This window comes from Heterodontus francisci, chromosome 13 (assembly GCF_036365525.1).
Source record: "Heterodontus francisci isolate sHetFra1 chromosome 13, sHetFra1.hap1, whole genome shotgun sequence".
NCBI lineage: Eukaryota > Metazoa > Chordata > Chondrichthyes > Heterodontiformes > Heterodontidae > Heterodontus > Heterodontus francisci.
The window spans coordinates 115,141,286-115,157,028 of record NC_090383.1 but is presented as its reverse complement, the minus strand read 5'-3'; the positions used below and the strand labels follow the sequence as shown (position 1 = coordinate 115,157,028).

General features: G+C 46.0%; 1 protein-coding gene across 5 annotated transcripts in view; it reads left to right on the top strand.

The window, feature by feature from the left end:
* nhsl1b (NHS-like 1b) overlaps positions 1–15,743 on the top strand; it is a 242,136-nt gene that overhangs the window by 126,594 nt on the left and 99,799 nt on the right. The window contains exon 1 of one of the 5 annotated variants that reach the window (XM_068045516.1): positions 3,018–3,132. The exons of the other annotated variants lie outside the window; for them this stretch is intronic. Coding sequence (XP_067901617.1) covers positions 3,117–3,132 — 16 coding nt within the window. The 5' untranslated portion in view covers positions 3,018–3,116. Of the gene's footprint in view, positions 1–3,017; positions 3,133–15,743 lie in introns of those variants that run through there. 5 annotated transcript variants of the gene reach the window in all.

The following is a 15,743-nucleotide window of genomic DNA, read 5'->3' as shown; positions in this document are numbered from 1 at the left end:
GATTAATGGCCAGTGCTTTGTGCCTGGCTCCTAGCTAGAGTTCACTTCACCCTAGACTCTATGATGTACTCCTCTCAATAAGTTACAGCTGTCGACCATCCTTAGAGAAGCATCCAGGGTTGCTGGGTCCCTCCCTATTCCCGCAAGCCTGTCATGTTTCTGAGATTCCAGGCCAATGCCAGTCGGCTTTATTCAAATGCCAGTTGGGGGGAATTCTCAGACCTCTGTTGTCTTGCATTCCAACTAGTGGGAGGGGGCCCCGCACCATTCTGCCACAGTGTCAGTCGCACAGACTGTTTTCCCCCCATGCCCCACCTAAGCCGGTATAAATCAGCTTCTGTCTTAACCATTTTAAAACCATCAGCATAACAAACCCGTTAGCAGCATTGGAAGACTGCACAGTGTGAAAATATTTTTCCTATGATCTGTGCAAATGAGGAGGCCTGGAATATCTCTGCTGAGTTAGCAGTGTGATAAATGACCAGTTAATCGGTTTTTGTGATGTTGATCGAAAGGTAAATATTGGCCAGGACACCTCTACTCTCATATAGTGCCGAATGACCTATTATGTCCTCTGAGAGGGCAGATGGGGTTTCAGTTCAACATCTCACCCGAAAGAGGACATCTCCGACAGTGCAGCACTCCCTCGGTACTGCACTGAAGTGTCAGCTTGGACTCTGTACTCAGTTTAGATTCTGGGAGCCCAACATCCCAGAATTAAGTGTTAGCTGTGGCTCAGTGGGTAGCACTATCGCCTCTGAGTCAGAAGGGCACAAAAATCTAGGCTCACATTTCAGTGCTGTGCTGAGGGAATGCCATCTTTCAGATGTGACATTAAACCAAGGCTGTGTCTGTCCCCTCAGGTGGAGGTAAAAGATCCCATGGCACTGTCTTGAAGAGGAACAGGAGAGTTCTCCCCATTTTTCTGGCCAATATTTATCAACATCACTTTAAAAAAAAAAGTTATCTGATTGTTCTGTTCGTGGGAGCTGCTGCTTTTCCGCACATTATGTAGTGACTATACTTCACTGTGACTTCACTTAATTGGTTGCAAAGTGCTTTGGGACATTCCGAGGTTGTGAAAGGCGTGATAGAAAAGCACGTCTTTCTCTCGACACCCTGGAGCTACCTTGCACCCTTCGTGCTATTGAGTCAATTTTCTGTAATCTTGTAGATTTGGACTCTGGGAGCTTGAGTCTACTGTTGGGCTGTAGAAAACTGATTAACCAACAAAACCTCCAGGTGTTGACTGCCAGAAACCTCGATTAACAGAATAATATGCAAGCAGCTTTTAATTATTACCCAGTTAAAGAATGAACAAACTGCGACTATTTATGTGCTTCCAGCCTTCACTGAGACACTTTGTGAAGGGATTTTGTTAAGTTTAGGGTTGGGTTGCAATGGGTTTTCTTCAGATCCACTTACAAGCGATCAAGTTACAGATTGTACTTGTAAGACAGAATTTTCAACACCTTTCACTACACAGCAGCATTGAAAAATCATTCGCTATATCCCATTAGTAATACCTGTGCTGCTGCCTGATGTGAATTGGGAAAATGTAGTGCCGTTGGTACGAGTCAAATGCTCGGTTGAGCAGTTTTTCCTGAAGATGTCTTTACTGATTCCAGGTTGGGTAAGGGTTATTGCTCAGTGACGGGTGAATGGAGTTGAGATACAGATTCCTCATGATCCGATTGAATGGTGGAATGGGTTTGAAGGGCTGAATGGTCTGCTCCTGTTCGTATGTTCACCCAGTAGAATTGGAATTTATTTTTCCTCTGTTAGAAATGCTACATAAATGCAAGTTGTTGTTTATCCTCCTGCTCCTCTATATTGTTGCTTGTATTCTGTCCCATTTGACGTTCTGTAGGCTCATTACCCTCACCATTACTCATCTCCACTGGCTCTTAGTCCACTGTCTGAAATTTAAAGCTCTTGAGATTATCTTTAAAATCCTCTATTGCCTCACCCCTCCCTGCCTCTGTGACCTCCTCCCAACGTTTCTCCCCTCCATCCCAACATGGGCTTCCTCTTCCCTTGATTCTGATCTCCACATTCCACACTGCCCCCACTGCCTCCCCCCAGCACTGGACAGTCATACTTTCAGCACTTGGGTCATGTTCTCTGGAATGTCCCCCTCCAAAGTTCTCGGACTTCCTAATCCATCCTCTCCTTGAAGCCCTCTTTGTTTGGCCCCAGGTCTGTTTTACTCATACTCTTATGAGGCGTTGCGAGGCATTCTTAACATGTAAATGTTATATAAATGCAAGTTGTTCCTGTTTTGTGCCATACAGACTTTGAAGGTCCCAGGTTCGATCCTCAGTCTCTGTGAGTTAACCAGTCTTAGCTGAGGCCCCTATAAAGGACTGTGATTAAGCAGAGAAAAAAAAAATCAGGCAAGGCTCCCACTCATTGCCAGCGAGTGGCCCCACTTGCTGGGAAGTACGTGAGCATGAATGTTGCATAGGCTCAGCTGTGGCTCAGTGGCAGCACTCTCGACCCTGAGTTGGAATACTAGTCCAGAGACTGGAGCACGTTAGCAAAGCTGATAGTGCAATGCAATACTGAGGGACTGCAGCACTATTCAGATGGCACGTTTATCCAAAGCCCTCTTCAGGTGGATGTAAAAGATCCCACAGCACAATATTTATCCCTCAACCAAAACCACTGAAACAGTTGATTGGGTCATGATCTGACTGCTGTTTCTGGGAGCAGAGAAGTGGAAAGGGGATGGGGTAGGTGAGGGGTCAACTGAGCTAGGTTGGCAGCACTAGCACCCTTTTCTGCTTTTCCGTTTTAAGCTGCTGAGCAGTGGAGCAGGGGCTGGTTCCTTTGGTGGTGCCAAGAGCCAAGGCAGGCAGTCCCAGCTCAGAGACACTCCTACTTACTGCCTCCCCATCGCCTCCCTCCATCCCTCAGGCTTTCAAACAATAGGGGGTGTGGACCTCAGGACTGTCAGGAGTGCAGCTGGATTGGACCGAGTTCTTGTAATAGAGCTGGCATGCTGAGTGCACTGGGTCAGAGTGCTGTAGTCCTCCCTCGGTGCCACCCTTCAGTGAGCAGCACCAGCAGGCCGGCAAGTCTGTCCGAATCCCGCTCTTCAGTATGCCTCAAAAATGTTCTGTCTGAAAGGTAACAACACGCACAAAAGTTTAAAAAATATGCTTAGCTTTTCTTTTTCAAGTTAAAAAAAAAAACTGCTTAGCTCTTAAACGAATCAATCTGACATTTGGAAACATTTCTGGAAACTTTTCCAAACCAGCACTGGGAAACTAATATTACTGGCGTTAGGTTAAGAGCATTTTTTTTTAACTTTGCATACATGTGAATTTTTTAACCAAAGTGGAAAAAGATTTTGTGACTCCATTAGCCTGTTTTATTCAAACATCTGGAATGTGAGGCAGAGAGAGAGATTGTGGGAAGATTTTAATCCTTTCCATCTCCCTGAAATTTATATTTATTCATAAAGTTATGGTGTTAGGACTGTGCCTTTCTTTTATTGGGAGAGCCTTTGAATTGGTGGTGAATGTGTTCAGTACTGTAACTTGCATAGTTAGCAGCTCATGAACAGCATATGTGAGAGATTGTAATGTTTTATGTGGACTGCTGTGCCAGGGTCTACATCCTGTCAGGCGAGCATGTTTCTCATCCTCCTCCTCTCCCCCATGCCCTTGTCTCCCCCATGCCCTTGTCTCCCCCATGCCCTGGTCTCCCCCATGCCCTTGTCTCCCCCATGCCCTTGTCCCCCATTACTTCTGCTCTTCTACTAACTTGCCAAGTAGTCAATATTCCAGAGAGCTCTGATGTTCAGCTGGCTAGTCAGCCGTGCTGGGGCTTCGGAGAGACATGTCAACCATTAAAATCCTACCCAAGCTTGCTGTTTTTCCATCCACACGTTTTCACAAAGTTCACCAAGCAGTGAACTGGAGTGGGAACTAGAAAGAAAGAACTTCCAAGTTATATCACTCCTTTCACAACCTCAGGCCATCTCAATGCGCTTTACAGCTACTTTTGAAGTGTAGTCACTGTTGTAATGTAGGAAATACAGCAGCCAATTTGTGCACAGCAAGCTCCCACGAACAGCAATGTGATAATGACTAGATCATCTGTTTTAGTGATGTTGAGGAATAAAATGTTGGCTCGGGATGCTGTTGGAATTCCCCTGCTTTTTGAAATAATGCCATGGGACTTTTACATCCACCTGAGAGAGCAGACAGGACCTTGGTTTAACATCCTATCTGAAAGAGTTTCAGCCCGGATTTTTGTGCTCAAGTCCCTGGCTCAGAGGCGAGGGTGCTACCAACTGAAGCACAGCTGACACTATGAAGTATTTTATGAAGTGTGGTCACTCATGTAGTAGTAGTAGTCAATTTGCACACAGGAAGCTCTCACAAACAGGAATGACCAGATAATCTGATGAGCTCTGACCTAATTCTCCTGTCCCTGGCCCAGAACCACTGGGATCAGTTGTAGAAACCCTCTGGCTGGGGCCAACACAGGTGCAGCTACTCCTTTATCTGCTGAGCAGCCTAACCGACCGGCAACTTTGGTTTACATTCAGTGAAGTTCATCCCCCGTGCACTGTTGCAGGATCTAGTAGCTGTGTCTGATGAGCTGTGTGCTGTAATCATGAGCTTTGGTTATTGAGCTTTAAGGTTCCTTCGATTGTCACGGCTCTCCCATCTAGATTTCTGATTTCTGAACTGTTGTCACGGGCGATGGACAGGGTGGCTGGACACGTGACATCTGTGGCATCCTTGCCTGAGATACATCCTGGAGAGCTGTGTTTCTGTACAACCACGAGATGAGCATCTGATCCCATATCCTCTCCATCACCAAGACCATCTTTTTCCACCTCTGTAACATCACCAATTTCCACTACTGCCTCAGATCATCTGCTGCTGAAATCTTCATCCACGCCTTTGTTACCTCTGTACTTCACTATTCCAATGCTCTCTTGGCGAGGTTCCCACCTTTCACCCTTCATAAACTTGATCTTATACTAAACTCTGCTGCCTGTATCCGAACTCTCACCAAGTCCCATTCACCCGTCACCCCTGCGCTCGCGGACCTACATTGGCTCCAGTCTGTCAATGCCTCAATCTTAAAATTCTCATTCTTGTAATCTCTCCATGGTCCCACCCTTCCCAAGCTCTGTAACCTCCTCCAGCCCTACATCCTCCTGAGACCTCTGCGTATCTCCAATCCTGGCCTTTTGCTCATCCCCAATTTTAATTACTCCACCATTGGCGCTTGTGCCTTCAATTGTTAAGGCCCTAAACTCTGGAAATCCCCCCACCTAAATCTCTCTGTCTCTTGATCTCTCTTTCTTCCTTGAAGATGCTCCTTAAAACCTACCTCTTTGAGCAAGCTTTTGGCTGCTTGACCAAATATCTTGCATGCTTTGGTGTCAAATTTTGTTTGATACTCCCGTGAAGCACCTTTGGGATGTGTTATTACGTTTTATTGATAAGTTGCTGTATGTGTTTGGACAACAGACATTAATTGGGTTTCACGCCATCATGCTGGCTCAGATTGTATCTGAGTTTGTTTCCACTGCGCAAAACTGTGTATAGTAAAGTATAGTTGGGTGGTAAATGTCCAAGTTGCAGGGAAGATGCCAGCTTTTTATTAAGTTAGAATAGATCTCTGGGCTGCAATAAGGAGTCCAGTCCCAGTTTCTCCAGTGTTTTTATGTAATTCAAGTCCCACGTCCATGATGCCATTCTGGTAAATCTCCTCTGCACCCTCTCCAAGGTAACATCATCTAACTCAGCACAGAGCTGGGGATTGAAGCTGGGAGTCCCTGATCTCTTTAGCTCAGTATCGATGCCAAATGGTGCTATATTGCACCGGAGAATCTTGCAGGGTCTTGTTTCAATTATAATAGCCATAACCCCCCCAAACCCCCATCAACAGTTGCAAACCCAAGCTCAGCTGTTGCTGGCTGCAAGGCACATGATCATCATAAAGCAGTGACAGGCTTGTGTAATTTCAGAATCTGTGAAAAGAGAGTCCGACATTTTTGTTTTATGGCGCAGTAAATGGTTGCAGTCTCGGGAGAGAGGGAAAGGAGATTTGTTTACATCCCCTTAGGCAGTTGTCTGCAGTGTGCGGAGCCTGTGACGACATTCTTGGGATTCTGCGCTTGGCGGATATCAGACTGTCCTCCAGTCCGAATAGGAAAATAGATTTTCTTTTTCCTAAAATAAGAGCATTGTTTGAGTTCTTCCTCCGGCTCCAGCTGCTGCGACGGATGTGTGATTGTGGAGGAGGCCCTGTACATCGTGACCAAGTGTCTTGCCCCCCATGTCACAGTAAACTTGTGGGGCCTGACTACAGTTTTCATTGAGCAGATATAACGGATGCCTGCAGGATTTGAGAAATCCTCATTTACTCGTGGCAATGAAGCCCTTTATGGCTACTCGTTGTGGAGAGAGGACGAGGCGTCCAAGGAATCTTGTGCAGTTAAGGGAGGTGTCGACAAAGTGTGGAGGAATGATATCATTCTGTAATGTGTTGGCCCACTCATTCGACCATGCAGCATATGTTTATAGGGCACTACCTAGCCTACTAAGTCCCCAAGGTGGCTGGGCAGGAGGTGGGCTTACCTTTCTAGCTCCTCCGATCCCTGATCCCAAACCACTGGCTTCGACCTCTGGCCCCGACCCCCAGACCCCTTTCCCTACTGTAATAGCTCCCCGATCTTACGCTCTTTGCCTCGCTGGATCCATTATGGTAAGGCCTGAGGTCCAATATCAAGGTGACTTAGGCCCCACAACTCAGGCACAGGGTATGTACTGTGTGCATCCAAAAGTAAGCATGCCCGAATATCTGGACCACTGTGTCCTATGCATCAGCATTGCACTCAGTAACACACAGACCTCATCAGTGCAGTCATGGTATATTGTTATACACAGGGAAGTCGTACCCAATTAATGCAAATGTTGTTCTATTCAGGGATATCAATGATATTCAGCTTAATATTACTGTAAGATCTGCAGGAGCATTCTGATGACATGTAATGCTGTGTTATATACCCAAGTTCTGTAATCCCTGAACGCACTGGTGTATGACACTCCTGTACATAGCGTCTGCCCTCTTGGGTGGAGGTCAAAGATCCCATGGTACAATTTCAGAGAAGAGTGGGGGAGCTGTCCCTGGTGTCCTGTTCAATATCGAACCCTCAACTAATATTGCTAAAAAATAGGCTATGTGGTCATTTATCTCGTTGCTATTTGTTGGCGTTTTCTATGTGCAAATTGGCTGTGGGTGTTCTATTACAACATTGACTACGCTTCAAAAGAACCTCATGGCTGTAAAGCTTTGGGGCGTCTTGAGGCTATGAAATGCAAATCTTTCTTTGGAGGGAAGCCCATGCCTCTGCAATGTCTTTTTTCAATACTTCTGGGACATTTCTCCACATTAAAGGCACGTTCTAAATCCAAGAATATTTTTGGAGGGAACAAAGTAGCAAAGAATTGTTTTGTTTTTAAATTAAACACTCTTCACCCTCTTAAAGAGATGAGATGAGCACAACTGTCAACAACCAGCCTTCCCCAGTAAACTACCAAGTTGCACACAGCAAGATCCCACAAGCAACAATGTGATAATGGCCAGATAATCTGTTTCAGCAATATTGGTTGAGGAATAAATATCAGGCGATGACACCTGGGAGAACTCCCCTGATGTTCTTCAAAATAATCCTATGGAATCTTTTATGCCTACCTGAGAGGGCACAGGACCAGTACCTGAAGCAACCAGACCATTTGAAGACGGATGGGGTAACATCAATAGCTGCTTGTCGATGCAGGCAGCCACGTACATGTTTTCATGTAGGAGCCCCTGGACTGTGGGTATATTCGCTGATTTCTTTTCTCCCTCCGGAAAGCCAAACTGAAGCCAAATGTAGTGCCTCAGCTGCCATCAGCGAACTCAGCCCGTTACATTAGGAACTGGAATGGGCCACTCAGCCCCTCGGGCCTGTGCTGCCACTCAGTTAGATCACTGCTGATCTGAAGCTTGGCTCCATTCTGCTTGCCTTTGCTCCATGTCCCTTAGCCTAGTAAAACCCAGAACCATTTCAGTTTGTAAACCTCCCAGAGCAAAGCCTCACTATTAGATCTCAGCAATGCTGAGGACCTGTGGAATGCTCTGCCATGGACTGGGCGATTCTATTTTTAATGTGCATTTCCTCATGCAATTATAGAGTGAAAGAGAGAAATGCCTAAATCACCTTCCCCTTCGTGATGCTGTTCCCCCATTGTCATAATTGTGTTCCATTGTTGTGTGGTATCGAGAGAAGCTCTGCTTCCCCCCTCTCAGGCCTCACAATAGATCAATTTGATACATTTTTTTTGTTGAAACTTTCTAACAGTTATCAGCAATGTCACGGTATATTTCTATAGCGTCTTTCATGACCTCTGGACATCCCAAAGCACTTTACATCCAAGTGCCAGGCAATGACCATCTACAACAAGAGAGAATCCAATCCATGTCCCCATGACATTCCCTGGCATTACCATCGCTGAATCCCCCACTGTCAATATTGGGGGTTACCATTGACTAGAAACTGGACTGGATCTGCCATATAAATACTGTGGCTACAAGAGCAGGTCAGAGGCTGGGAATTCTGCAACAACTAACCTCACCTCCTGACTCCCCAAAGCCTGTTCACCTTATACAAGGCACAAGTCAGAATTGTGATGGAATACTCTCCCCTTGCCTGGATGAGTGCAGCTCCAACACTTGAAGCTCGACACCATCCAAGACAAAGCAGCCCGCTTGACTGGCTTTCCCTCCACCACCTTCAACATTCATTCTCTCCTCCACCATTGCACAGTGGCAGCAATGTGTACCAAATACAGCAGGGTTGTTTAACATATGGCCCACAGGCCAGGATCCGACCCGCCAAACATTTCCTTCCAGCACGCGGATGTAAACTCTTCCTGGGGCTGTTCCTCATCCTCCTCGTGACTGGAGATTTTCCCATTGTCAGGGCTTTTAAACTATTGCACTGTCAGTTTCACAGCTGACAACTACTAACATCGGGAACCGTGGTTTCCTAACAGACTGAGTTTTCCGGGTCCTGACGTTTTGTTTTAGAAAGCCCACCGGAAAACCCTCATGTCAGAAGCTGTCACCTGTGAAATTGACAGCGTGATATTTTTTCAAAGAACTGACCAACCCGCTCTCTACAACTGTGAGAGAGAAGGGGACCAGAGAGAGAGAAAAAGGGAGGGGGCAGGGACAGAGAGAGACGGGGGACAGAGAGCAGGGAGCGGAGATGTTGAGAGGGGGGAGAGGGAGACAGAGGGACAGACAGACAAAGAGGGGGGAGTGAAAGTCAAAGAGTCATATACTTATGGCACAGAAAGAGGCCATTCTGTTCATTGAGTCCATGTCGGCTCTCATGCAGGCAAGGGGAGATTATGTCGGCAGAATCCCCGTAGCCCTGCAAGTCTATTTCTCTCAGGTGGCCATCCAACTTCCTCTTGATGTCATTGATCATCTCCACTTCCATCACCCATGTGGGCAGCGAGTTCCAGGTCATTACCACCCGCTGTGTAAAAAAGTGCTTCATCATATTCCCCCTGCATCTTTTGCACAAAACTTTCGATATGTGTCCCCTAGTCATAGAGGGGAGGGAGGAGGGAAGAGAGAACGAGAAACACACACACAGATCAAGGTCTCTCCTGAAAAGTGAACATCTATCCAGAATACTCTGCATCGCTACATCAAGTGTGCAGGCAGAGACTGACTACTTATACAAGCAAAAACAATGCCAGGTATGCAACTAAATCAGTTTTCAATATAGTGACAAGAAAGTAAGTCAATAAATTAATCTTCTCATTTAAAGCTTTTTCACAAAAATGCACATTTGCTGTTGTTTTTATTCGTGGGATAAATTTTTAATGCCTTTATCTTTTGAAATTTGCTCACTGGCCCCATGGGCCGCTAAAAAAATCATAATGCGGCCATCCTCCCAAAAAGATTGGACAGCCCTGACCTACAAGATGCACTGCAACAACTTGCCAAGGCTCCTTAGACAGCACCTTCCAAACCTGTAACCTCTACCACCTAGAAGGACAAGGGCAGCAGATGCATGGGAACGCCATCACCTGCAAGTTCCCCTCCAAGTCTCCTGACTTGGAACTATATTGCTGTTCCTTCACTGTCGCTGGGTCAAAATCCTGGAACTCCCTTTCTAACAACACTGTGGGTGTACCTACACCACTTACCTTCTGGGAGAGCAGCGAAGAGGAACAGGAGCGAGGAGTGGATAAATAGAGCCCGAGAATCACGGCCTAGAGCACTTAGCTTCCGGGAGAGTAGTGGAGAGGAGTCCAGGCACGCTGGAGTTTGAAAACAAAGAGAGCAGTGACGTCACAGGAAAGCTGTAAGGTGATTGGTTGGTGAGTACTGCTGTTAGGGAATAACTCTAAATAGCTGGGTTAATACATCACTGTTAGGGTGTGTGTGTAACTAGCTTAATAATAAGGAACAAGTGAGTAGCTGGGTTTATTTGAGTAATTATTTTAACTAGTGAACTGTATTGATTTTTAGTAGGATTTATCAATACTAAGGTTTTATTCATAATTCTAAGCTGTTGTAATAATGGTAAGGGTTTTTTTTTTAAGCAGTAGCAAAGGATCAACTAATAAAGAAAGGTATGACAGGGTTGCTTCAACCTCGAGGGTGCACCTCCTGCGCTATGTGGGAGCTCCAGGATGCTTCCCAGATCCTGGAGAACCATTTGTGCAGGAAGTGTTGTCAATTGAAGCCGCTTGAGCTCTGGGTTTTGGAACTTGAGAGGCAGCTGGCGACACTGCAGTGCATTCGTGAGGATGAGAGCTACGTGGATAGCACATTTATAGATGTGGTCACCCCACAGCTTAAGAATATGCAGGGAGAGGGAATGGGTGACCAGCAGACAGTCAAAAAGAATCAGGCAGGTTGTGCAGGAGACCCCTGAGTGCATCTCACTCTCCAATGGGTATTCAGTTCTGAATACTGAGGAAAGTGATGCTTCACCTGGGGAGTGCAACCAGATCCAAGTCCTGGCACCAGGGGTGACTCAGCTGCACAGTGGGGTACAGGGAAGACTGAAAGAGCCGTAATGATAGGTGATTCAATAGTCAGGGGAACAGACAGGTGTTTCTGTGGCTGCAGACGTGAATCCAGGATGGTATGTTGCCTCTCTGGTGGCAGAGTCACGATTCACTGAGCGGCTGCAGAGCATCCTGAAGGGGGAGGGTGAACAGCCGGCAGTCGAGGTCCAGATCGGAACCAACAACATATGTAGAAAGACGGATGTGGTCCTGCAGTCAGAAGTTAGGGAGCTAGGTAAGAAATTAGCAAACAGGACCACAAAAGTAGTAATCTCTGGATTACTCCCAGTGCCATGCGCGAGTATAGTAATAGAAGGATAAGACAGATGAATGCGTGGCTGGAAAGGTGGTGTAGGAGGGAGGGCTTTAGATTTCGGGGAGATGAGACCTGTACAGACCGGACGGGTTGCACCTGAACCGAGCCGGGACTGAGTTCCTTGCGGGACGTTTTGCTATTGCTGTTGGGGAGGGTTTAAACTAGTTTGGCAGGGGGATGGGGACCTGAGGGTAGACCAGTTGGAACAAAATCAGAAATTAAAATGGAAGGCGGAAAATTAATGGATGAGTCTGGAAGAATTAGGAAACGAGGGTTAGAAAATAAAAGAGAGTGTTTGTCAGTGCTCAAGGGGCTCTATTTCAATGCAAGGAGTATAGTAAATAAAACAGATGATCTGAGGGCACAGATAGACACGTGCCAGTATGATATCATAGCTATAACAGAACATTGGCTTAAGGAGGGACAGGAATGGCAGCTCAACGTTCCTGGTTACAGGGTTTTCAGACACAATAGGGAGGGGGATAAGAAAGGAGGGGGTGTGGCAATTTTGGTCAAGGAAACTATTACAGCTGTGAGGAGGGATGATATGTTGGAAGGCTCATCAAATGAGGCCATATAGATTGAGCTAAGGAACAAAAAAGGGGCAATCACACTGCTGGGGAGTGTACTATAGACCCCCAAACAATCAGAGGGAGATAGAAGAGCAAATATGTAGGCAAATCTCTGAGAAGTGCAAGAACAATAGGGCAGTAATAGTAGGGGATTTTAATTACCCCAATATTAACTGGGATAGTTTTAGTGTGAAAGGAATTGAGGGAGCAGAATTCTTGCGGTGCATTCAGGAGAACTTTTTTGCCCAGCCTGTAGCAAGTCCAACAAGAGAGGGTGCAGTTTTAGGCTTAGTTTTAGGAAATGAAGATGGGCAGGTGGAAGGAGTAGCAGTGAGAGAGCATTTTGGTGGTAGTGATCATAATTCAGTCAGTTTTAACATAATTATGGAAAAGGACAGAGATAGAACAGGAGTTAGAGTTCTCAATTGTGGCAAGGCTGATTTTTCTAAACTGAGGAATGATTTAGCAAAAGTGGACTGGAAACAGCTACTTGAAGGTAAATCAGTGTTAGAACAGTGGGAGGCATTCAAAGGGGAGATTCGAGGGGTTCAGGGTAAACATGTTCCCACAAAGATAAAGGGTGAGGCAGCCAAATCTAGAGCCCCATGGATGTCAAGGAGCCTATAGAGTAAGATAAGGCAGAAAAGGAAAGCTTATGTCCGACACCGAGAACTCAATACTACAGAAAGCCAAGAGGAGGATAGAAAGTGGAGGGGTGAAATCAAAAGGGAGATTAAGAAAGCAAAGAGAGGGCATGAAAGAATATTGGCAAGCAAAATCAAGGTGAATCCAAAGATGTTTTATCAATACGTTAAGAGTAAGAGGATAACTAAGGAGAGAGTAAGGCCCATTAAAGACAAAAAAGGTAACTGTGTAGGAGTGGAAGATACTGGTATGGTTCTTAATCAATACTTTGTGTCTGTCTTCACAAAAGAGGGGGACAATGCAGATATTGTAGTTAAGGAGGAAGAGTGTGAAGTATTGGAAGTTGATAAATCGCCAGGGCCAGATGAAATGTATCCTAGGCTGTTAAAGAAGCAGGAGAGGAAATAGCAGTGGGTCTGACCATCATTTTCCAGTCCTCACTGGGTAAAGGTCTGGTGCCGGAGGATTGGAGAATTGCTAACGTTGTACCTCTGTTTAAAAAGGGAGTGAAGGATAGACCGAATAATTACAGGCCAGTCAGTCTAACCTCAGTAGTGGGCAAATTATTGGAATCTATTCTGAGACACAGGATAAGCTGTCACTTAGAAAGGCACAGGTTAATCAAGGATAGTCAGCATGGAATAAAAACAAGAAATGCTAGAAACACTTAGCAGGTCTGGCAGTATCTGTGGAGAGAGGAGCAGAGTTAACGTTTCAGGTCAGTAACCCTTCTTCAGAACTGGTCAGCATGGATTTGTTAAGGGAAGACCTTGTTTGACCAACTTGATTGAATTTTTTGAAGAAGTAACAAGGAAGATAGATGAGGGTAGTGCAGTTGATGTGGTCTATATGGATCTTAGCATGGCTTTTGACAAGGTCCCACATGGCAGACTGGTTAAAAAAATAAAATCCTATGGGAACCAGGGAAATGCAGCAAGGTGGACACAAAATTGGCTCACTGGCAGGAAACACAGGGTAGTTATTGACGGCTGTTTTAGCGACTGGAGGGCTGTTTCCAGCGGCATTCCGCAGGGCTCAGTACAGGGTCCTGTTTTTTGTGGTGTATATTAACGATTTGGACGTACATGTAGGGGGCATAATCAAGAAGTTTGCAGATGACACAAAGATTGGCTGTGTGGTAGATAGCGAGGAGGATAGCTGTAGGCTGCAGGTCTGGTCAGATGGGCAGAAAAGTGGCAAATGGAATTCAACTTGGAGAAGTGTGAGGTGATGCATTTGGGGAGGTCAAACAAGGCAAAGGAATACATGATTAATGGGAAAAATTCTGAGAAGTGTAGAGGAAGTGAGGGACCTTGGAGTGAATGTCCACAGATCCCTGAAGGTAGTAGGACAGGACGATAAGGTGCTTTACTTTATTGGCCGATGTATAGAATACAAGAGCAGGGAGGTTATGCTGGAACTGTATAACTCATTAGTTAGGCCACAACTTGAGCACTGTGTGCAGTTCTGGTCATCTCATTACGAAAGAATGTAATTGCACTAGAGAGGATAAAGACCTGCTACCCGACCCGAACCTGACGGGACCCGACGACGTGTTGGGTTCGGGTCGGGCCCCTCTTCTGGGTTTGGCTTTCGGGCTCGGGTCGGGTCGGGCCGGACACACACGGTAAGTGCTCTGCTGGTAAGTATTAAAAATAAAAAACTTACCCTCCACCACCAACCACTGCCACCACCAGCCACCCCCCCCCCCACCCCCCCCCCCCCCCCCATCCCCAATCTTCCCTGACCCATGGATGCTGGATCCAGTTGTAGCCCCTCTACTGTTGCCTGGATCACAGCAGATTCTGACATTGAACCTGAGCTTTTTTTTGTCAGTATGGCCCAGCTGTTAAACTGGCTGACTCACCAGGGGAGCTGCGCACCCACCTTGCAAATAGCTCAGCGGTTTCCTTTCATTCATTATTTTTGAGTTACCTCGGAAACAGGAACTGTAAGCCCATTGCTGTATAGAAGCTATTGTTTCTTAGTAAATAATTTATAACCTGGCATACTGTTACTACCTCTAGCACACCAATACTGCCCGGTATCGTAATATATATCCTTTTGCTTTTTAATTGCCTGCCATGTATTGTGCAGGTAATATTTTGAGAGGAAAGTCTGACTGAGGGATAAAACCTGGTCTGATATCCTTGCTTGCAGTCTGGTGAGTGATGCTTATAGTTGACTCTGAGCTGTTACCAGAAACAGAAGCAACTTTTAACCGAGTAAGTGCTCTGCCTGATTTTGGTGTGGAGATCTCTCAATGCAACCTCCCGAGCAACGCAGGCTCGAGGCCAAACCCGGCAGATGTGGGAATGATTAATGTGTCACCGTGGCTCAGTGGGTGACAATCTCACCTTTGAGTTAGCAGGTCGTGGGTTCAAGTGCCACTTGAGAGACTTGAGCACATAATCCAGGCTGACACCCCCACCAGTTCAGTACCGAGGGAGCGCTGCACTCTCTTTTGAATGAGACGTTAAAACGAGGCCCCCTCGGTCCTCAGGTGGGTGCAAAAGATCCCATGGCACTAGTTCACAGAAGAGTAGGGGAGTTCTCCCCTGTATCCTGGCCAATATTTATCCCTCAACCAACATCGCTTTTTTTCAAAAAAGCAACTATCTGGTCATTATCTAATTGCTGTTCGTGGGGCCTTGATGTGTGCAAATTGGCTACTGAATTTCCTATACTACAACAGTGGCTAAAATGAGCTTTGTAATACTGCTGTAGGGAGAAGCTTACTCTGCACATCACAGGATGCTGCACTTGGCATACTGTTCAGAAGCACTCCTATTATAAATATTGAGGGGAGGATGTGGGGGAAAACAATTCATTTGTGCTGCAGGGTCATCAGAGAGCAGTTTCAGCATGCTCAAACAACAGAAATGCTCATTAGATTTTTTTTTATAAAGGTTGGAAACCTGTTGCCTGTGGACTTGTATAGAGTGCAGCAGTGGAAGATGTAATGTGACAAATATCTCCAATTGTGGGACTTCATCACTCACTCGTAAGTTATTCAGCCCCTGCTGAAGGTATTTAAGGGATCTCACAGCTGGCCTGCATAGATCTACTATTAATGGACTAGAATGTGGCAGTAGAGAA